Source organism: Vidua macroura, chromosome 10 (assembly GCF_024509145.1).
Source record: "Vidua macroura isolate BioBank_ID:100142 chromosome 10, ASM2450914v1, whole genome shotgun sequence".
NCBI lineage: Eukaryota > Metazoa > Chordata > Aves > Passeriformes > Viduidae > Vidua > Vidua macroura.
Genome location: NC_071580.1, coordinates 17,540,560 through 17,564,125, shown reverse-complemented (window position 1 = coordinate 17,564,125; position 23,566 = coordinate 17,540,560). Strand labels below are relative to the sequence as shown.

At 42.4% G+C, this 23,566-nt stretch overlaps 1 protein-coding gene across 1 annotated transcript; it reads left to right on the top strand.

Moving 5' to 3' along the window:
• The first annotated feature begins 515 nt into the window (after window positions 1-515).
• Window positions 516-23,273, top strand: MOGAT1 (monoacylglycerol O-acyltransferase 1). The gene is made up of 6 exons (XM_053986577.1): window positions 516-717; window positions 9,511-9,689; window positions 10,088-10,289; window positions 12,889-13,063; window positions 16,497-16,696; window positions 19,630-23,273. Exons 1-6 carry the CDS (start codon window positions 624-626, stop codon window positions 19,782-19,784), a joined length of 1,005 nt encoding a protein of 334 aa, XP_053842552.1. The 5' UTR covers window positions 516-623; the 3' UTR covers window positions 19,785-23,273.
• Window positions 23,274-23,566: the final 293 nt, after the last annotated feature.

Sequence of the window (23,566 nt, the reverse complement as noted above, 5' to 3'; positions counted from 1 at the left end):
CGAAGCGCCACGGGCGGGAGGAGGCTGTGCGTGTGCTGGTGTAATTAAAACCGAAACACTTGACGCCAAACACTGCAGGAACTCTAAGTTCTGGGTCAGCTCCATAAGCTCTTTAATGGTAAGAGCCTTAAGCACGCCCCGGAGTGCCGGGTCTCCGGGCGCTCCGAGGGGAAAAGCCCGCCCGGGCCGGCAGGGCAGCGCAGGTGCGGGGTGTGCGGGCGCACCTGGGTCCGCAGGCTCGGGGCTCGCTCCGACAGAGCCGCGGTGCCTCCGCCCGGTGCCCTCCTGCGGAGCGGTCGCCGGCGCGGCGCTCCGGGCGGGGGGAGCCGCGCCGGCCGCCTGTGGGCGGAGGGGGTGTAGCAGCCGCCAGTCCCCGCAGCCGTGCCCGGCCTCTGCCCGCTCCCGCTCCAGGATCAGGTTTCCCGCGGCCGGGGCGGGCGGCACCGCCTCCCCGTCCCCGCCTGCCGGACTCGCGGCCGTGGGCAGCGCCGGCGGCGGGAGGGGCGCGTCCTGCACGGCCGGAGCCGCGGCAGAGCGGCGCGCAGCGGGCAGGTGCGGCGGCTGGGGCTGCGGCTGGAGCCGGAGCCGGCAGGTCCGTGCCTCCCGCGCTGCTGTCCGTCAGCATGAAGGTCGAGTTTGCCCCCATCAATATCCCCTTAAAGAGGAGGATCCAGACAGTCGCCGTTCTGCAGTGGATCTTCTCCTTCCTCCTGCTGGGTAACAGCCTTCCTCCTTCCTACCCCTGCCCCAGAGAGAAAAGGGCGAGAAGCGGCTTTTTCCGTGACCGGCGTTACCCGTGGGCATCGCTCGGTGCCAGCCGTGGCGCCACGTGGGTGCAGAAGCGGCCGGGGGCGAGCAGCTCCCCGGGGATCCCCGGGCGGGCAAGAGCATCACACTTCTTTCTTCCCTGAAAGCTTTGGATGGCTCTTCCTCTTTTATGGGGGTCTATTTCTCTCTTTGGGTTCTGCTTCAAATATGAGCCTAAAAAGCTGGTGTCTGTGGCTCCTCATTGAGACGCCCAGTAGGTTTCTGACAGCAACGTTTTTTATCGAAAATGAGCATAAAGTCTGGTACATGCTGTTTCCATTCGTAATTTTGTAAAATAACTTTATATGCTGTAGTTCAATAAAATTCTCATTTAACAAGGTAATTAAAAATAATGGGCATTGTCAGTGAATTGATTCAAATGCAGACACTTCTGTAAATAATATGAAAGATGTCCTCACTGGCTTTAAGCAAGTGTTGCTAATTCTACTTGGTAATCTTTTTCTACTGATTGTTCCTCTATAATTAATGTTCCTAATATCTTAATAGACACCTATCGTTAAGCACCTATTCACAGCAGCAAATCTTATTCACATGGGCAGGTATCTTGAATTTGATGAAATGAATCACTTGATAAGGTAAGCTTTAACTCTATGAGACCAAATCCATGGATTGTATAAATTGGGCAGTGGTTATTGAATAGTCTGTTCTGAGGTACAGAGCCACCTGTGTATGACTGGAAATGCTGGAACACTTCAAGATCATCCATGCTCTAGGATTTACAAGGAGAAAAGTAGTGTGCACTTATCTTCCTTGTATGTCTTACAAATGTATTATCCTACAGATGGTCTGATGTCTTTCAGGGTTTTTTTTTTTTAGGTTGTTAATCCACACGTGAAACATTTGGGGGAAGTATGGAGGCTATGAAGTATCTTCACAGATTAATCAGCAGATGTTCTGTTACCTCGAAATTATATGTAGTTAAATGATAAACAGTTTCAGTTTGTGGCTACATTGTAAGTAGTCTGTGCTTTTAATTTTCTGTTATTGAATTAGGCCTTGGCATGAGCCATTATTTAAGTCTCATAAAGCAGTGGAAGTTCAGGGGCAGTGGAAGAAAACTTTTTTTTTTTTTTTCCCTAATGTAGCAATACTGGTGCAGATAACCACACCTTCCTGTGCTGACTAGAAGGGATCTGGATGCAGAAAATCCCCTCTCTGTAGTTTAGCGGGCGAAGTAGGGAGCTGTCATCTGCAGCTGGCACTGCCTGGGAATGTCAAGGAAAATCAACTCAAATGATCTTATGGCTGGTTATGTTGAGTATAGTGAGTTCATGTAATCATGAAAAAATGGATTTTCAAGAATGCTTGATTAATAATTTGATTCTAATAATACTTATCTGCTTGTGCACCATGGGGATGTTTATCTTTAGAGCTGAGCAATGTGACCTTGTCATTTCATAGGCAGATGCTTTCAAGTGAAAGGGCAGCCAGTGATCTGGCCAAAAAGTTTCACTTAGCTGCAGGAAAATTCAGGTGGATGAATTCTAAATTACTTAAATGAGCTGGTTTCTGATGTTCTGGACTGCCCCTACGTCTGGATTTTTCAGCAGGTTTTTTTTTTTTTTTTTCCTGAACAGATGTTGTTTGTTTGTAAGCTGTGGATTCAATAGTGACACTTCCAAATCAGGAAGGGGATGCCTCAGGACCAGTGAAATACTGTGTGAGTTCATCACAGAATAGGTTGGAGGTTTAGGTGTTCTTTGGGGATTTGTATGTGGCTGGAACTACTTTATGCCAACCACGATCTTGATTGTCTGTCTTGTGTTACATATCTGCATGTGAAAACTTGAACAGACAATGCCCTATGACAACTAATGATTCATTAAATAGATAGAGGGATTCTGTTTAGAGCAGTGAATAAATGGTGTACTGGCTTAGCTGCTGAAGTTGTCCATCTAGGTATGTTGTAATGTGCCATGGCTTAGTAAAATGAACTGTAGGACTAACAGATGAAGTAAGATAACTCTGAAAATTAGTGCCCTGGATGACAAAAGCTGAATTGGTCAATGATATGCTTCAAATCTGGGGAGTGACATGTGAAAAAGTGATTTTGCACACCAAGTAAGCTGTAAGGGGGATGTGAGCCTATTACAACTTAGAATTCACAATGTGACTTGGATAAAAGACTCTTGGATTTATCTTCTTGGCTGAGAAATGTAAAAAGCCCTTGCTCTCCAGGCTTGCTTTGTTGTAATGCTGCATGGTTTTCTGAGATTGTAGAATTGATGTCTGAAAATGCCCTCTTACTTGTTCAACTCACAAGCTGGCCTGAAATACAGACATGTAGTAGTTGTTGAAGCCTAAATCTCATCTCCACTGCAGAAAGAGTGAATCAGTCTGCAAACACTGAAAAAATAGCAGCAGCAGCTTGGTACAAGCAAAGTTCTGCTTCTTCATGCAGTGTACCAGCTTGGGCTGGATCTGCACTAGAGATCCATTGCATCTGTTGTGCAGCGTAGGCAGAGTAAACATGCCTCTGTCTCAAAAAAGCTGTACAGATGTGCACAGAATTTCATTATATACAAAAGGAACCTCTTTAAAATTCTGTCTGTAAGTTCCTGTGCTTCCTTGTTCTGTGCTGCAAGCTGCCAAAGTTCACCCTCAAGGGGGAAAGACAAGTTTTCATTGTAACAGTGATTTGCCTGTTTGTTATCCAGGGTCATGACACCAAAAGCAAAAATAAGTTCTGAAATACTGGGATGTGTATGTAAGAGTTTCTGGATTAGATGAGAGACATGACCATTAACAGTTTCCCACTGTGTGTTGGCTGAAAATGCCATGTAGTTTTTTATCTTACATTCTCCAAGTCAGCAGACCAGAAAAGTTTGGATATAAGTTCCATGAAAGAGAGAAGTGTTTAAATTTGGCTTCTGTCTTTTGAAAGACAAGTGTTACCGGTCTTGAGTCCAGAAAACTAAAGCTGTTACAACTGAAAACTGGCAAATGTTAAAATCCTGCTATTTCTCATTATATTAAGCACAAATCCAAACAAGCTTCAGGCTGAAGCATAATGTCAAGCTATTAGTGTTTTACTGCTGAAACAGCAGATACATGAAATTTTGCAATCTCATAGTATCTACTTTGGATAAAAGGCCAAAGCAGACAATTTTTACAGATGGTAGTTTTATGCTGGTAATTAGAGTTATTCGAGATTCGTTCGCTTGGCTGGGGACTGACAGTTCTGGGGTAGGTCTGGCCCTGTTCCGAGCTCGTGCAACAGCCACACCAAGTCTGCCTGTGTGCTGGCTGCTCTTGATTGCTCTGTGCCACTGTCCAACCTAACCCCAGGCAGAAAGTCACCTGGAGAAATAAAATCTCCAAGCCTGTAAGTGCTGCTGGACTGGCAAAGCAAAGAGGTTACATAACCCCCATTTTTGTATCATAGATTCATTGTGCATATGCACTAAAGAAATTATCACTGTATGCAGTGGATGTGCCCAGTCTTTGCAGGAAATCTTTGTTTTTAAGCTTGAACATGTTTTTCTAAAGAACTTTGAATTAATTTTGCTGCATTTCCCAGTATGCCTGATATCCTCTTATTGGGAACAGGTATAGGTTTTCTGTATCTCACACAGCACACAGCAGTTGGGCATTTATCCTTGGTGTGTGCTGTGAGCTGTCTGCCTCAGTACTGCACATCTGTCAGTGAGGTTCACTTTGTATCAGGAGGTAGATCAAAGGGTTCATTTAAAGGCAAAACCATTAAAACAAAGAAAAATCAGTCAGGTTTGGTTGAAGTGCTGCTTTCCCAGTGCTTTAGCCTTTTGTTTTCCTTTCTCTCTAATGTACAGAAATCAAATGAGAGCGTTTTTGAAGAAAGTAAAGCTAGAAGCCGAGTTGGTGAGCTATGTGCTCCTGCTAACTTCTGTGCCCTGATGTGAAAATGGACAGTGGAGTTTGAACATGTACAAAATCAAATGCAAAACTGAGTAACTTGGGTGGAGTGGTGATGTCTTGGGCCAGACAATGAGAGGGGGAAATGAGAGTTTAACTCTCCAGCAGGGATACCAGGGTTTTTCTCTGCGAAAAGGTGACGGTAGGGCAGAATGGTGCATCTTCTAAGGCCCACCTTTGGGGCCCAGCAGTGTCTCTGGTCTCCTCACTGGAGATTTAGGAAGTGACTGTTGTGAAGGCACCCCTGTATTTATTTGCAAAACCATTTATAATGTAAAATCAGTATATAATATAAGGTATACTTTAATATGCACAAAGCCACAAAATAATATGCTTACGACGTTAGTATATATTAAACTACATCCTGTTCTCTAGTAATTAAACTTCTCTGCATGTAGGTGTAAGAGATGAAGCAGTCTCTTAATTGAACTTGCTGGAGACAGTTTTGAGTTGTGGATCTGGCTTCCCCAAAAGAATAGAAATGATGAAACATTTGCCACAGTGTGAGATATTGCTGCTGGAATAATAAGTGGTTTCTGTGTTGAGAAAGAAGGTGTCAGTGTAATGTGCTAAAGCAAATATTAACCTTTTCCGCAAACATACCATGATGGTTTAATTCATCAGCTATAGCTGGATAACTAATATAGTTTTGTTCTTCCTCAAAGTCTTTTTTTAAAAAAACCCTCTTCTGGTGCTTCAGAAAACTCAGCTAATCTCCATGAGCCTTTCATAGCAAGCAGGGTGGTATTGCTACATGTTTTTGTCACTTTGCACTCATCTATCCGTGAAGTTTATTGGTGGCCTATGGGTAGGGACTGAAGTGTGATCACAGAGAATAACAGGGTGCTTACTGACTAGTATTTCTAGGAATGCTGCCTCTGTTACCTATGTTTTAGGGAGGGGATTTACCCAGGTGTCTGTGTGTATTTGTTTGTATCTCTCAAAAATACTCAGAAAAAATGGCTCTGCTCTGTCAGGCCAGAGACCCTAGCTTGACAACCCCTATGTGAACATATATGACAGTGAATGCCTAAGGAGAAAGAAAGGAAATGAGGAACATGTACACTAAATTTGGCATGCTGTCTTGGGATTTGGCAATTAGTAACTTGGGGGTTTATGGTATCCAGGCCACTCTACCTCCAAGTCACTTGTGTGTAATGCTCTGTATCTCTAGTTTATCAGTATTTGCCAGTGGAAGGTCTTGGGAACTTGGAACCAAATTTCAGCATAAACAGACCTCTAAAGCTTGGCATTGAGGATTTGTGTTTGCTATCACAGCACTGCTGAGATACAGCTTCCTTGGTAGGAGTGCTCAGATATCTTTGTGGCTCCCAGTTGTAACCAATAACCTGACAAAGGCCCTCACAGGAGACTGATCCACATCCAACTAATACTGCCTGCCAGTTTCAGAGTGAGCTCCTTTGCATGGTTTTTGGAACACTGCAAAGAGCCTGTAGTGCTGCTTGGGGTGACACCAGCACCCCTGGCACCAGGGACACACCTGCACTGCCCATGCTGTCCATGACTGCTCTGAGCATAATGGGAGCTTTCTCTTCTAGGGACAATCTTGCATTTGGTGGCTATCAAAACAGATATTAATTAAACATTTTTGATGCCTTAATAACTCCAAATGCATTTGAAGCTTCCAATTTCCAGATTTAACCTGTGCTGTTTTCCTGCTTCCTATCTCTGGTATTTAACTATTTTATAAATTTGGTGCCCCCAGTTGCAAACTCAGAGCCTGATTAATTATTGAAGGATCAAGTGTGCAAACATCTTTGGGCAGGATGGCTGCCAGTGCTGGCAGCTAACACTACATAGAGTGGCTTTCATCATTTGTTGCAAAATATGAGTATCCATGTGTTGTAAATGGGAAGTGGAGGAGAAGTGACACACCAACATTGGTTCACAAACCCAATGTTCAGAGTTCCATGGCAGTGATTTGTCTTTTAATCTATATTTCCTCCTCCCCCCTCACCTACCCCCAAAATCCAATATATCACAGAGATATTTTTCAAAGCTCTAATACGAGTTCAACCAAAAAATTACACCTAGAATGTACACTGGGACTATATCCAAGGACACAATTATGCAGTAGAGTGACAAATCCCAAGTTATTCACCTTTTGCCTGGAATTTGTTTATGAATTTAGTTAAAATGGTTGTTATTTATTTACTCACTGTCTTGTTCTGAAGGAGAAAACATCAGGTTTGTGTTTACAGGCTCATTGGTTTTGAGTCATCAGTGTTTAGCTCATCTTGCAGGCTGCTAATTCGTTTAAATAATGAGGAGGTATGGTAAAAGGAATTTGCCTCACATGTCTCATTGGGAATGCAGTAATCAACTTTGTCCTACAAGATGCTGAGCTCCCCTGAGGAAGTGCTAACAGCATACTTATCTCCCCATACCTTGCCTGCACTCAGGAAGGTGTCCCAGCTAAAGCAAAGCAGCCAGCTTGTTGATCTGGTGGATGTTTGTCTGCATAGGATTAAGTACTGCTATCTGGGCCGTCTCACTGCTGATGTAATTAGCTCTCACAGCAAGGATGCTTGGCTACAAAGCACTTTTCAGCTGTTTGCTAGCAAACTGATAGTAAAAAGCCATGTGATTCCATGTTAAAAGAGCCATGTGACTGATTCTGTGTTAAGTCGAAAGTGTTTCTTAAAGGAAGGGTAGGAAATAGAAATACTTGCTAAATTTTGCGTAACAAATGAATTTATTTATAGCCGCTAGAAAAACTTCTCATACTTGTTCAAACTTAAACCAAGAACCTTGGTGTCCTGTCCAGATTAGCATTCCTAGAAATTTCTATAGTTTCAGGATCTCTTCTCCAAGGAACAGGTAATGACTTTTCCTCAATAGACTTCTGTGCCCTATTTTGGAGTGATGCTGTTGTGGGATTCCCTGTGAAATTCCCTGTGGGATTTGGGTGTCATATTTCACCCGTGTTACTTGTCCTGCATTAATGATGTTCCTTAGAACTGGTTTCAGTTCTTGTGAGTTTTCCACATTGACTTTGGGGGTCTGTGGGCCTCAGTTAGCTGTGGTGTTTTTCAAGAGCTCTTGCTCAAGTGCTTTTCTGTGCAAGACCAGGGTTATTTGATTGAGGAGGAAGCAGTGAGCTTCTGTACTGAATAATGGAGTATCCTTGAAAATGGTAGGTTTTCTCCTGCTTTTGTTTATGGTAATTTCCATCTCCCTTCCTCAGAGAAAATGCAATTCCTTATTTTTCTGCTCATATTCCTGCTGGAAATGTGAATGTTCATCCCCATCTAGACAAGCTATCCAATTCTATTCTGAAGGCACAGTCAAACTAGGCACAGTCAAACTAGGCACAGGAACAAGGTGATTGAAGTTCAGAAAAAGTAAATATTCAGGTTGAGGAAATGCAAGTCTGCCTGTAGACCAAGCTGAGATCTCAGCTCGAAACCTGCATAGTCTAGGGAATCTGTTGACTTTTCAACACCCAAGAAATATCTCTTCTGAATTAAGGTGATCTGAACTAGGATGAGTGGGTTTTGCTCTTGATTCATCTACTTATTCTAAAGTTTTCAGTTCTGGTGATACTTTACATTGTGTGAGCCAAATTATTGCCTGAAGTACTTCTGTTGTTTTTTACGTCTGCTTTATTTAGTGGTGTATTTAGTGTATTTAGTTTCACTGGTGCAACTTTTAGGACTCCACAGGATATTGCCCTTATGAAAGCCAGTCAATTTTGAGACATAAAGTACTGCTTCTGCATTGTAAAATATCTCTGAAAAACACTGGGCTCCTGCAACTCTGCCCATTGAGTCTTCCAGTGAGAACTAGGTCCTGTTTTGTTTGCCATGGTAAAATTTATGATGTTAAAGCCCTGACTCCCTTGCAACCTGGACTTCAGCATCTGATCCATGAGCCTAATGGGGTTTGTTCAGGAGGTGTCAAAGCAAGCAGGCTGCTGCAGGGGTACCACAGGGCAGAGAGCAGCAGCTCCTACTCCTCAGAGGTCTCAAAACAGAGCTGTTCAACACACTCTAAGACTAAAACTTTGCAAGTTCTACAAAGATAAAATTTCCATAGGATTTCCCTGAGTAATTATTTCAAGGCTGAGCCCCAAGAAACACATTATATTTAACCAAACAACTTTTTCATGATCTTTGAATTTTGTATAATACAATTCTTATGTATCACTATTGTAGCAGGATGTTACAATTCTTAGTTAATTGGGTTTGAAAGTATCAGGACTTACCTGCTGTTGTATTCCTATAGCAGCACTGAACTTCTCCTTTGACTGATGTGTTTAGTGGCTGAAGTGGAGCCTCTTTATGTTTTGGTCTTGCCTAGTGCATCTCCTTGGCCAGTGACAGCACTTTTGGCTGCAAATAGAACTACCACCCCCATATTATAGGTAGAGAAGCTGAGAAGGAGAATAGAAAATGATTGCCCAACATCCCTGTAATTAGAAAAGAGATGTTGCTATGGCTCCCTTTCTCTTCTTTCCTTCCCCAGCTTTCCTTTCTTCTCCCTAAAGCATCCTTGTTAGCTCTTGTTGTCTTCTTTTATTTTGCCTTAGGTAAACCAGATGCTCTCTACCAAACATCCAGTTGTGCAGTAGAGGGAGAAATAATAGACTGAGATAATATACCCTTGTAAGTTTCACCCTCACTGTAACAGCACCACGTAGAATGAGCTGAGTTCAATTTGTGTGCACTTTGAGTAAATCTGTAAAACCATATCAGGGCTGGACATTCTTAAAAGGACACAGATGTGATTAATGCTTGCTCTGCTTTCACTTTTTGTCTCTTGTAGCAGAGTTTTGCTGTGGATTCTTCGTGCTCCTGATCCTGGGCAACTTCTGGTTCCTTGCTGTTCTGTACCTGCTCTGGCTCTACCTCGACTGGGAAACTCCATGTGCTGGGGGCAGACGGTCCCAGTGGGTCAGAAGCTGGACTGTCTGGAAGTACTTCAGGGAATACTTTCCCATTCATGTGGGTAAAAGGTTTCTCTCACAAACAGCTTAAATAGCCATAACCATGGACAAACAACTAAGACTCATCTTTGCTAAAATTCTAATACTCAACTACAGGGTGAACTTAACTTCTTTTTAAAACATGGGAAATCTGAGATTTAGTGACAAAAGGGGACAGGGCCTGGTTTTCTGGTTGGACTATTGGGTGACAAGATAGCGCTTCAGCACAGTAAATGCTCGACATGGTATCCTGACACATCTACTTAAGCTTTGTTTATCTGTAAAGCAGGACAGTAATTCTAAGTGCTCAGAAGGAAATTCATTGTCATTGCTTCTAAGTCCTGCCAATGTGCACTCTCCATACCTAGTATTTTTGAGGTAAATATTATAATGCCCGCCACTGACTCTATTTTTCAGCTTATAAAAACGTCAGAACTGAACCCAAATCACAACTACTTACTTGGCTTTCACCCTCACGGGGTCCTGGTAGCTGGAGCCTTCGGAAACTTTTGCACCGATCCTCCTTTCAAAAATTTATTTCCTGGGCTTACTCCATATCTCCATATCATGCCCATCTGGTTTGGCTGTCCCTTCTTCAGAGAATACATAATGAGTGCTGGTAGGTAAAAGCAGAATATCTCAGCTGTTGCTTCATATTTTAGCTTCTGTTACAAATGTAGAGTCTATTCCTCTACTTATATATGGTAAGTAATTTCAGAAGGATCAGTGTTGGTGCTAAATTTAACCTCTATTTTATGATGAACTGTTGTGGCAAAAAAATTTGGAAGGTTTTATTAATAGCTTTGTAAACTATAACACTAAGTTGTTTTTTCTTTCTGAAAAGAAATTGCTAATTTTCCTTTGAACTATCAGACAGCAGTCCTGAGTACCCATTATATACAAGAGGAGAAGGGCATAATAATTTGTAATTTTATTTAGTAATTAGCAGGCACTTGTAAAACAAATTCAGGCTCATCTCTTACCTGAAGGGCTTGGTATTATACATTATAAATATCTTTATACTCAGAAATTAATTACTTGCTTATGATTGAAGTCCCATGTTGCAAATTTGTGTAATTTTAATTGAGATGTGAACTCTAAAGAGAGAGACTTTTTTCTCTGCTCTGAGAAGCATTTGTCATAAAGGGGTGATATTCATGACTGGTACTACAGTAATAAAAGATAAAAATAAAAACCAATCAAGTTGGGGGAACTGAAAAATGAGAAGAATGAAATAAGAACTAGTGCTCCCCCACAATGGTTTAATACAATAGTTATTTTATTTAAATTCACTCAACTACAGCATTTAAGCATGCTTTGATGCACAAGACTAAGTTTGGGAGATAGAGATCTAACTTTATTCATGACTGCAGCACGATCTCAGAGAAGCTGTTCCACTGCTCCATGCACAGAAACATGCCTGGGATGTTGCCCAGATTAATATTAGAATGACTTATCTATGTATACTTCAACATATCAGAGAATGCCTTTCCATGCAAATGTAATTTCTGAGGGCGTTCTTTGAGGCTTGCTAAGTGAGGGATTGGCAGTGGTAGATCATTGCAATTTTAAACACTGTCATTTAATCATTGTCTGGAAGTCAGATTTACATGCTTTTTGGCATCTTGACCCATGGGAACAAATATTTACCTGCAGAATGAGAAATAACTGCAGTAAAAAGCACACTAAAGAAGAGCCAGCATTGGAGCTCGGTTTTCTCAGGTATGCAGCTGATAAATGAGAGGGGACCTTTGGTGTAATACAGGTCACCAGTCCAATCATAAAACACTTGCAAAATTTTCCATGTCCTGAAAGCTCCTGGCACAATGTTTCATTTCCCAGTTTTTTCCTGCCTGTGTCTAACAGGTGCAGTTGTTGCCTCTGGCAGCGCAGCTGCGACACCCCCGGGCTGTGGTGTGAGCACGGAGCAGTGCCCTGCATGCAGGGCAGCTCTGCTTCAGCAGGAGACACACTTGTCCTGGGGAAAGGCAGTGGCTTCTACTTTCCTTTCCAGGGAAAATGCATGCTGACTTGAATGAGCATGACTTGAATTATTTGTGAGTCCCAGGTCAGCTGCATTTTCAGAGTAACAGTGACTGTGAAGGTGTACGTGGCAAACGGATGTAACTTTTTACTGAGTCTGGACTTGCTCCAGTTGCAAGCTATTCCTCTTGGTGGCCAGCTCTCAAAAGTAGATCATAGTCATCTTCCCTCTCTTACAAAATTTTTATAATCCACATTGTAATGTCCCTATTGGAAAAAAGACCAAGCAGGGAGCAGGACATCCAAAAGTGTGTTTTGATACCAGCTCTGTAAAACCAACAATGTAAACTAGACTTGATCTCTAAATTGTCACTTAGATTATATGAATTCAACACAGTGTAATTGAACATAGCTTCTGGGTAAATGGAAACACTATAAGCCTTTGAAATAAAACTTAGGGCAAGAAGGAAAAGGAACCTTTGAAAGATTAGGTGTGTATCTGTTGGAAAAGGGATTTTTCAAAGCACCAAGTCCAGAGCAAGACCTAAGGAGATGATAAAGTCTTGTAAAGCAGTGTGCCTCTGATTAGAAGTATCTGTATCAGCAGGAGTACCAGAAAAGCTTCATATAATCTGCTATTTTAGCCTAAATATTGATGAGTGCCTGGGCCTGGTTACTAGAGAATGAGCTGATGCAGTTATTGGGAATGGTAGAAGTGAGTCTTTCTGCTTCTCCTAATACTATCATGCCATTGCCTTCGATGGAGCTGCTGCTTTGTAGCTGTGAAAAGAGTGGAAGGATCTGCGTGGCACTGTAGCTCCATGTTTGTGTTAACAAGTGCTCTATACATTCTGTTAACCCCTCTGTGCCTGTGTTTGTATGCACCTGCTGTACAGCTTTAGCTGCTGCCTCTCAGCACTATCTGCTGCCATTCACCTCCTCTGTTCTTGGGCACTGAGTCTCTCTGAGAGGGAGTTAAGTTGCCAGAAGAGCACACCCTGAAGAACTCAAAACTCTTGCAATAGGCAACGCATTTAACTCATCAGTGTGAAATCAAAGCATGTGCCCAAAACCAAATCTGTTCCAGAGTGAGGAGCTTGAACCCAAACCTTCGAAATCTGTTCTGTGCTGTTATAATTTTGAAAAATCATTTATATATTTAAAAATATTCTTAAATTCTACTGTTCTTGTACATGAAGATCCAGTGGTCACTCTGAAAATGTTTCCTCCTGAAGGAATGGTTTCTGCATCCAAGGAAAGTGTCTCACATGTGCTGAGCAATGAAGGAGGTGGCCATGCATCTGTCATTGTGATTGGAGGAGCAGAGGAATCTCTGAATGCACATCCTGGAAGTCTAACCCTGAACATCCTCAAGAGGAAGGGCTTTATTAAAATGGCCCTGAAACATGGGTAGGTCTTCCATGACGCATGCTTTGAATGTAGATTGATTCTTAAATATAGTTCATATTATATAAAATTAGAGAATTTGAAAGAGTCTTAAGTGTCTAAGAACATCTGGCACAGGAGCCAATCTGTCCACCTAGATCCAGTCTGGGAGTGTTGAAAGCTCCCTTTGGCTTTCATAATTTGTAACAGTAGGTGTTATTAGCATATCTTGTTTTATTTCAGTTGTTTCTTGTACTAACAAAGAGTAAGAATTATGAAACAATATTAGTAAATCTTGGCTGCTTTTGCTGAGTAGGGCAAATATTCTCCTTTCTGTTCTGTAAATTGAAAACACATCAAGGTAGAATTTTCTTATCATTTTAAGCAAACAAACAAACAACTTAGATAGCCAGGCCCTGTTTCATTAAATCACTGAGAATTATGGTCTAGGAAGATTTGTTTTCACTATTATTCTAAAGACTTTCTTTTGAAGACTGCCTTTTGCAAAAATGAATTCCTGGGAATTTTTGGTGAAAATCTCAAGAAAAACTAGATAACTTCAGTGTGTTATTAAATAGAGATGGTATCAATATCTTTTGAGTGCTTTACACAGTGCAAGATATTGTGTCTGTTCTGGACTGGTCTAGATGGTTTGTGTATTAGAAATATTGAAACCAATTATGTGTTCTGGCTGCACTTTCTGAACAGCTTCCAGGATTATACATTGACATGTGTAGCAATGAGAAAAAATACTAGTCTTGAGAAATCTGTAAGAGCTTTTTAAGTTATTAACTGGAGAAAAGGTGATCTCTGAGAAGAGGGGGTCTCTGCTTTTATACAGAGTGCAAAAAACTAGAAACTGTTCTGTGCCAAAATTCCAAGGGTATTTCTTACATGTATCACTAGGATTCTCATAAAGAATTTTTTGTGCCAATAGAATGTAACATTCTAGTCTAATCTGTACCCAGAAAAAATACTTGTGTATTTGAATTAAGAGTTTACTGCCTAAACGAGTCCTTACTCAATTTTAGCTCAGCTGTTGATTAATTCAGTGGGATTCTGAACACTCACTAGCTTTTATTTGTTTTAACCATAAAGATTAGAAGAATATTTAGATACTGTTTCTTTCTTCTTAGTATGTTGATAGATGTCTGGTCTGTCATATCACAAAGGCTGGTGGTAGTTATCTCTCATCTAAATTGATTTGGATTGAGAAATCAGATACGCCTGTGCCTCTCATGACATTGATTTCAAAAGTATCTCCAACACATAACAGCAGGAGTGGGACACTTACAAAACACAGGAATGGCCCCTTTACCCCTTCACTTACTTAGATTCCAGTGATGGTCCTCATCTTTCTAAAAGGGTCATGGCTGTCTAGAGCCCTCCCCTGGGTGGCAGTGCCTGTCTCTGCCCGAGTGGCTAAGGGCTACAACTCACATGGTCACTGTAACCAGCAGGCTCCAAGTCATTCCTACAAACACCAGCACAAAAAGCTGCTTCTGTGTGAAGCATTGGAATTCTGACTTCTCATCTGTCCAGCAGGGCTGTGGGACAGTGTGAGTCTAACAGAGGTCTTGCCCAAAGGCTCAGCATCCAGTAATTGCTTCTGCTTTTGATGTCTTGTTTTTAACAATTATCAAAATGAGAAGAAAATTTCCAACTCAAGTGAAAATGAAAGGGCCAGGGAGGCTTGTGGGACACAGATGAGGAGACCCCTCTGCCACCAGTGCCTGCACACATTCCTGATGCTCATGGTTTGCAGCAGCAAGTAACAACAGAGGAAGGAAGGGGCAATGCAGAGGGTTGTGCTCTCTGGCCCTGGCTGCTGTGCCGCCAGCACAGAGAAGCTGTGTTCCTCAGCTAGGAGCTTGTCAAATGTGGCCTGAATATGTCAGCAAAAGTCGTCTGCACTTCTGCAAAAGATATTTTGGTCCAAGGTAGTACAAATATCTGATACAAAGTGAAGAAATCCAAAGACACAAAACAAATGATGAATCAGATAACTTATCTTTAATTTCACAATCGTAAGTTACTTATTTCTCTGTCTTAGCCTCCTACATAGCATCTTGCAAAAGTCTTCACTAGATTAAAACACAGTGTCGGGGCACCACAGCTATTGCACCACAAGATGTTCCTGTTTGTCTTAGTGTTGTAGTAAAAAGTCGAGTGTTTACACAGCCACAGTAAGTACCAAGCTTTCTGATATTTCTTTTACAGGTGGCAGGGTGATAAATCCACTGGAGAAACTTTGAGCAGACACTAGTCAGAATAGTATGTGGGAATGATAGTCTGTGTGAGTCCTCAGGCTAAAGAAACAGTTGAAGCAGTTGTTTTTTACTGTGCAGGTGGATTTTGACAGTCCACAGTGCTTTCCAGCCAGCTCTGTCCTCAGTGCATCCTCCTCAAGCATTCACAACTCTGCAGATACTCATTCCAACAATGTTCTAGCAATACTGCTATTTTACAGTAAGGTTTTTCTCAAAGGTAGTGGGAACAGAATAGAGCTAAGATACAGAAACTAAGATTTAAATAAAGAAAATATCCCTGAATCCTTCACAGACTGCTTAGGATTACCCTGCTTTTTTTTCTCTAAACTTTGTAGGATAGTTAATGAAACTAAGCATTAATCAAAAACCGTACTGCAGCCAAGGTTTTAAATACAATGGTGAGTTTACCTGCACTGATTCTATCCACTCACGTTGTTTGTCCAGGAGCTAGTCAGTGCCTTTCCTCCCAGGCCAATTCATGCCCTGAATGAGAATTCATTAGGCTGTGCAAGAGCCAAAGTGGGTTCACATAGTTTCTGTGGGTAAGATGTGACCTCTGGTAAAAATGGATTAAAGCTACTGTTTTTGAAGAAGTCCAGAGGAAGCAGGGTTTGGCTAGGAATTGGACAGCAGAGAAGGAATTTGGCATTGCACTTGTGTCTGTGAGGGTGTCTGGTTTTTATCAAGGTTTTTGTGCTGAAATCAAGGGCAAGCATTACTCCGGTCAAAAGACAAGGGAAAGCCAAGATCTGGTTTTGATGCTACCCTGCTGGGAGCATTATAAAGTTAGCAATGAGGCTTCTTTGCTTGCCAAGAGAAAAAATGTAGTGGAACAAGGGTGGACTTGCTGAAATAGTGGTGGATAAATACATACTTATGATATATGCAATTACTCATTTTCATAATTCCAAACAGTCACAAATTGCAATAGGTACCAACCAACTAAATACTGCCAAAAGCAAGTTGCTAGTTGTGTGCCAATCACTTTTTTTTTTTTAAACACCAACCACCCAAGGCATCCAAAAAGCTGCTGCACATGAGAAGGGTTGAATGCCTGTTGCTGATGAAATCCAAAGCTGCTGAAACTCTCTGTCTGGTTATTGTGAAACTATTTCTGTGCTGCTGATGTGAACTGCAGTGCAAGTGCAGGCTGATGTAGAATTCTCAGTGTCCTCTTTGTTTTACAGGGCTCATCTGGTCCCAGTGTTTTCCTTTGGTGAAAATGAACTATTCAAGCAAGTTGCAAATCCCAAAGGTTCATGGCTCAGGAATGTACAGGAGAAGTTGCAAAAGATAATGGGCTTTGCTTTACCACTATTTCATGCTAGAGGAGTCTTCCAATACAGTTTTGGTTTGATACCTTACAGGCAACCTATTCATACTGTTGGTAAGTTCCCTGCACCTTTTCTAATGTGTTTACAAATGTTTAGAAATTCATCAGTGTGCTGCTAATATTTGTAGATTTATAAATCTGTTCTTATAAATCTGAATTCATTACTGTGCATCTAAAATAAGTATGTGAGGTTTACTGTCCTTCCCACTTAAAGGGGACAATTCCTTTCTCCCTTTCCCTTTTCTGGCCAAATCTTACTCTTCATTCTCAGTTATCCATAGGCTCCTATCCTTGGCAATCCATAAAGAAATCCAAGAGTTGTCCAGTTTTTACGAGATGGCTTCTACAGCTCTGCAGCTGTTGCTGTGGTTTTGGATGCTGTAGCTGTTTTGTGAGAAGCCCAGAACCTTCATTTCTTAGCTCTGCAGAGGAGTAACAGCTGGATGTTCCAGCTGATGCACAGCCACCCCAGCAGAGCTCTGGAGCAGGGCTGCTGGAAGGAGCTTGTGTGGTCCTGACCTGGTGCTCATCAGGACAGAGGGAGAGATGCAGGAGGAAAGGGAGAGGACACGTGGTGCCGGTGCCACAGCCACAGCCCTTGGGCAGACTGCCAGTTAGATGGCCTTGCAGGTCTTTAGGGTGTTTCCTTCCCTCTTGGCTTTTTCCCTTGGAAAGATCCTGTCATGTTTAATTGTGAGTGTGCATGCCACATCAACAGGCAGTTTGGGAGAGTGTTTTTCCCCAAAAGCCTTCATTACTGCTCATCTATTCTCACTGGAGTGTGGAACTGAACATATTTTTCATGGTTTTTCTAGTGCTATTGACAACCACACCTTTACAAAATAGGTGATGCTGGGTCTCATGCAAAGGCAATAGCTGTCTGTCTGTAAATTTTTTGATAAATCATTTTTAGCTAGATTCTGACCTGAGCAAACTAAAGAAAATTGAGCTTTTCTGGTGTTCCACAAGGGACTTTGAAGGTGGCTCTCCTTCTTTATGGGATTGATTTGATTACAGTATGAAACAAAAATGTTTAAGACAAAAACATATCTGCTTGAAATTTAACATAAAAAGAGCTCTGTGTTTTATCACTTCACGCAGTTGAATATTTTGAAAATATTTGATTTTTAATGCCTGCATTGTACACAGGCAGGCTAAAAATGCCACTCCTTTTATAGCCAAAAAGTTATCAAAGCTTTGGAATGAGATGTATTGGATGAGATCTATAATCTGTGGGGGTTTTTTTGGGCTGATGACACCAGGGTTGTTCTGAGGCTTAAAATGTGTTATTTGTTGAGGCATTTCTTCATCATGACAAAAGCACAGGAGTGCTACAAATCAGCAAGACCAGAGTCTTGCAACAGAACTTGTAAGATCTCACAAGGTCCTTTGCCTATTGTATCTCTTTTCCCATGTTTGAGAACTATCATAATGTGCCTGTGTCCTTGGAAGTGTGTGGGGTGTTCTTGGTGTGCCTCAACATGGCTTTGAAAGCGTTGGCTCAGCTCCTGAGAGCTGCAGTGACCTCACCTGAGGTGATGGGCTGTGCTGCCAGCGTGGCAAGGTATGGGTGATTCCAGTCCTGGTTCAGAAGCCATGGATCCAAGAGCCATTCAGCTAAGCCAAGATCTGTGGAATTTGAGTGTTGGGCCTGATAAGTGTTTTTGTTTTCCCTTTAATTTTTTTTTATTACTGCTTTACAGAAATAGAAGCAACTCTAAAATATCAAATTAAGCAAGTTCCTTAAAGCTGCACATAATATTAGAGAGATGAGTGTAGTTTTCCATCCCACAAGAAATGTTCACTCTTGCAGAAAGGCTTGGGGGCTGTTTGCTGTTTCCAGTCCTGCCTCTGGAAATCCTGTATTGTATGTATATTGATTTCACACCCCTCTAAGGTATTGCTCAATCCAGGGCTGGGTTCCCACCCCAGCTATGTAAAGTCTGAGTTGCAGCACCACACAGGACTGAGAGCTGGTGGCAGCTGGAGCTGCAGCAGGAAAATGCAGGCTCAGCTCTTTGTGGTTCTGGCTAGGCTTGCCTTTAGTCATCACCATCCAATCTGAAGTGGCAGCATCTCTTAACAGGAATTTTCAGGTGTATTTGGAAAAGTCCTGAGGGTGCTTTTAGCTCTCTGTTTTTCTAGGCTTTTTCTGTAATCCCAGTTGGATCTGTTAAGGTGTTGGTGCTTCCAATGCAAGAATAGCTGTCAAAATGTGGCTGAACAACACAGGAGAGACTGAGATCATGGGAAGCTTCTCTTAGCAATCCACTTTTTAGCCATAGCCTTTTGTGGAAGTGAAGGCTGCCCTCTGGATTTCCATGGAGTCACCTCCCACAGAGCGGTAGCAGGCTTTGCACAGTGCCTGGAGAACATTTTGCTTCCAGTGACATTTGTGGGCAATGGATGGTTCAGAGACACCTCACAGGGTTTAGGGGATTTACATGCTATCCCTCCATAGGCTGAGGTCACATTTCTGGTGCAGTGATATCCATTTTGAATAAATTGGAAGACAAATATTTCCTCCAGTCCTGTTCATGTGACAGTGTGATTGAGGGCAACCACTGTCCTCTTAAGCACGCTTCACACTGAGTGGTTTTACTATTCAGATCAGAAGACAGTGAGAAAGTACATTTTATTAAATACTGTGTTGAACTTGTAGACAGCACATAACCCACAGGATTGTATCTTGAAGTGTAAACTGCTCCTTCAAGTTAGAGCTTATCACTCTTCTCATTTGCTCTTTTGCCGCCAAACTGAAATGGTGAAGAGGGGGGTCCTTAATTCATTTTACCTGAACTTGAGCAAAAGGAAGTGGAAAACAAGACCCAGGACTGAGGCTTGTGAAAGGCAGGATCAGGCCCCAGGGTAAGAAAATTGTGCTGTGATTCTGGCATCTGAATGTGGTGGAGCTCTTACAGAAGGGACAGCAATTCTGCTTAAAAGGAGATGTTAATGAAGCTAATGCTGTTGTGTTTGATTTACAGTGGGAAGCCCCATCCCTGTAAAACAGAACTTGAACCCCACCACTGAAGAGATTGATCAGCTACATGCATTGTATCTACAGAAACTAAAGAAATTATTTGAAGAACACAAAAGCAATTATGGCATTCCTGCACATAGATCTCTCATCTTCGAGTAGCAAATTACAATTTGTAATTCTGAATCTCATGCAAAGAAACACTGTCTGTTCAAAGATGTCTTTCTTGCAATCTATATTTTGCAATCCATAATTATCCTTATGTAAGGAATACTTTATAAGAAGGGATTATTAGATGATTTATTGATTTTTATCTTATTCTTGGGCGGTGGGGGGAGGGATCATTGGGATGTAAGCCTCGAAGCCCATGCTGTTTTGAGTTGTCCTTTTAGGTTCATGTGTGCCAGAAATGTGAGTGAGAGACTCCACACAGATGTTCTTACCACAGCTTGAGCACAGGAAATTGCCCCAGCATGAAATCAGTAGCAGAAGTATAAACCCAAGAAGTCTTTGATTAGAGGTTGAGAGATTTACCAGCATTTATCAAACATGACATCAGGTTGTTCTCTGAATGTCAGAAACCTCTGCTGCTCTTCCACAGGAATGAAGGTGTATGTTTTCAGCAGATGGCTACTGTAACCACTTACATGAGAATTCAAGAATAAATAGGAGCCTTCAGCCCTGAATTGGATATTGGCAAAAATGGTTTGTCCAAGTCATGGAGCAGAGCAAACCTTCTGTTTGGAGAACAGTGTGTTGAGATTTTTTGTGTGCATGTGTGTGCTGGGTGGTGGGAAGCACTGAATGATGTGACTTTTCTGGACAGTCTCTGCTTTGGATCATAAGTTTGGAAGATGAAGCAGCTTTGGTAATTTCAGCCTCAGAAGAGATGGCAGCACAGGACAGGAGAAGGAGGGAATCGTGTGAACTCTTCATCCTGTGCAAATTAAAAATAATCCTATGTCAAACACTTGCACAGAAGGAAGGGGAGCCCAATGTGTTCAGTCAGTTCTGAAATTTCACCAAGGAAAGTGTACTTGATAATGCTTTTTTTTTTTCCCCACTGACAAATGTGGGGAAGCATGTGTTAAGCTGGTGCTGCAGTGCCAAGGCAGTGTGAGCATAGTTCTAGGGTGCAGCAGGTTAAGAGGATGCATTGTATATAAACCAGGTGCCTGAATTTGAGAAAAGGTTTATCCTAAATGTGGATATCCACTTCAGAAAAGAAAAGAAAAAACTCTTAACTGAACTCTTTTTCAGGGAAAATGCCTAGGTCTTGGAGATTATTGTGTATGGGAAAAATTGGAATATATTGCTGAATTTTTATGAGATAAATTCTTGTATTTGTACATGCTTTCTGACTGCCTGCAGACTTTGCAGTCTGATGTTAGTGAAGAGTTTGCTCTGCTTTAAGCAGTTTTGGTGCCTGAATATTAGATCAGTTAGGTGCTCTGACAGGTCGTGCATGGGCTTACCAGGCAGCCTGGGCATCTTCAGTTGGCTCAGCTGAGCACTGGGGGGGCTCCAGGAGCAGCAGTACTGGACACATTGTGTATTCAGTGGGCTGCAGGCTCTTAGGAGAAACACAGCAGGGGCTTTGAGAACAAGGTAGAGCTCTGGAGGGAAAGTATCTTAGCAAGATGAAGGTGTTTAAAGAGAAGCGTGGAAATGACTTCTGTGGAGTGAACTCTGACTGAACCAACGCCCCAAAGCCACACAAGTATTTGCCAGACAGAGCAGATGTATGTGCTCTAAAAACCCTCCAGCAACAAGCTGGTTTCCTTAAGAGGGCTCTTCCTCTGTGCCTATTTGTCATCCGGATGTAAACAACACTGAGCCAACACTGAGTCGTGCTCTCATTTTCTCTACAATGATACAAACATTCTGGAACCAGGGCTGGAATTTGCAGTGCCTGAGGAAGCCCCTCTTCCCTGACAGACTGCTGTCAATGTGCCCACAATTCACCTCTACCCGAGCTTTCTTGGTGCCATATGTGCTTGCCCTCCCTTCCCACGCCTTTGCTGATCACTGATGATCACTGTGGTGCAGGCATCTTGCTTCCTCACCTCTGCCCACTTTTCCCTGAGTTGAGATCTCTGGTCTCTAAGCATGGAAAATACTGAGTGGTGTCTTGTCATTCAGCAAAAATGGGGTTTAGGAGCAGGGTTTGAGAAGAGGAAGCACTGTGGCTGTGCATGTTTGACACCAGCTTAAGATCAGGACTGTTTCAGCTCTGGAAAGGGCATGTTTCTAGGGAGGTCACACATGGCAGGTTTGTTCCCTGGGAAGAGGTCTCGGTCCTGAGGATTGTACAAAGTGATGATCCCTGAGCAGCTGCTCTTTCTTAGCCAGCTATGTGAAATTTCCTTTGGATTTGACTCTTTTTTGCCTGCCCTGATGAGTAGTGAGGATTATTCATGAAAGAAGAATTTGGAGTCTGTCAGACTGTACTCTCTTAGATCATCTGCTCTAATGAGATATTTCCTCTCATTCTCAGTCTGTTGGTTTTCTATTACCTTAATGATACAAAAGGTCAGACTGTAAATTTAAAAATATTAGCATTGAATTGAGGGTGGAAAGTAACAATGTTTTTTTGTTGATTAAATTAATCAAAACTTCTAGGGATTATGTGGATACTGATTTTGGGACAATATCTGGTCCAGAGGGTACCCTATAAACAGGCTTTCCTCTGAATTCCATGAGGAAATTATCTGTGGGCTCTCTGTACCACCCATAACTGGCTCAGGTAGAACAAGTAGGGATTGTGTTGCTATGGCTACTGATATTGTCATTGCTTTGTAACAATGGAGATGGTAAAAAAACCAAAAATTAAAAAACCCAACAAAAAATAACAAACCAAAAAAATCTCCAAGCAATTCAAATATTTATTGTTGCTCAGTTACCACTGCATATTGCTTATGATGGTCCTTCCAAACTACCTTTTATTAACCAATTATCTAATGTACCCAGGACTATTTTAAAATAGAACTTCTGTCTCTAAAAGTGATAGACATGGTGTCATCTGAAATATTTACCTCTGTAAATATTAGCGTGTGGATCTGTAAAGCAGCCCTGCAATCCTGAGCCTAAAGGCCAGAGCCCTGGCAGCCATAGACCCATTTTGGCTACCACAGGCACCAATTCCAGCGCTGCTGCAGGCACAAGGAAGCTGCCCATGTTTGTTGGAGCAAGAGTCTCCAGTTGCAGTTCATGCTGGACAAAGCAAGAGCAAGGAGCTGGTAGGAATGGTGACACACCGTGCCCCAGCTGCACCTGGAAGAGCTGGGCAGCACTCGGATTCCTGGTGGGATGTCACACTGCCTGGGGCCTCTTCCTGGGGTGTTTGTGCCTCTCAATGGCACAGGTGATCCCAGGGAAGCCAGCCATCCAGGAGAAGCTCTGCCTCTAAACCATGGAAACACTGCCTGCCTGATGTGCTCAGGATGAAGTTCCTGCCTGTTCCCTCGTGTGTGAACACCTCTGTGCCAAATTCCATTGACAGAAACTCAATCCTCGAGTATTTTTACTTTGTGAACTACACAGCATAATTTACACTTTGTAACTTTTTATGGTACCTGTAAAATATGAATGTCAGTTGTTTCAATGATAGCTGTGGCAAGGAGGTGTGAGATAATAAAGGTTTGTACCAAAGTGGGCTTGTGCTGACTGGAATTCACTGCTGTTGGGTGAGGATCCTGGCTGAACTCGAGGGGTCACATTAGCCTGGCTGTCAGGCTGTGCTCATATCACACTGAGAAATCTGGATGGATTGCTTGCTGCAGTCTCCTGAGGAGAACCTGAAGCCAGGTTCCCGATGAAGTTCCAAAGGATCTGAGAGAGAAGTGACCCACAGCAGGGGAGGGCTGGGCTGCAGCAGCCCTCAATCAGTGCCAAGGGGGCACAAGGGATGCTGGAGCACGGAAGGGTGGGCAATCTTCTCAAGA

What these genes read in the sequence shown, in the direction of transcription:
- MOGAT1 (XM_053986577.1), top strand. Translation starts at nt 624, where the DNA reads ATGAAGGTCGAGTTTGCCCCCATCAATATCCCCTTAAAGAGGAGGATC. An exon ending in GGGAATACTTTCCCATTCAT is followed by an intron (nt 9,690 to 10,087) that starts GTGGGTAAAAGG and finishes TCTATTTTTCAG; the next exon opens with CTTATAAAAACGTCAGAACT. An exon ending in AGAATACATAATGAGTGCTG is followed by an intron (nt 10,290 to 12,888) that starts GTAGGTAAAAGC and finishes TTCCTCCTGAAG; the next exon opens with GAATGGTTTCTGCATCCAAG.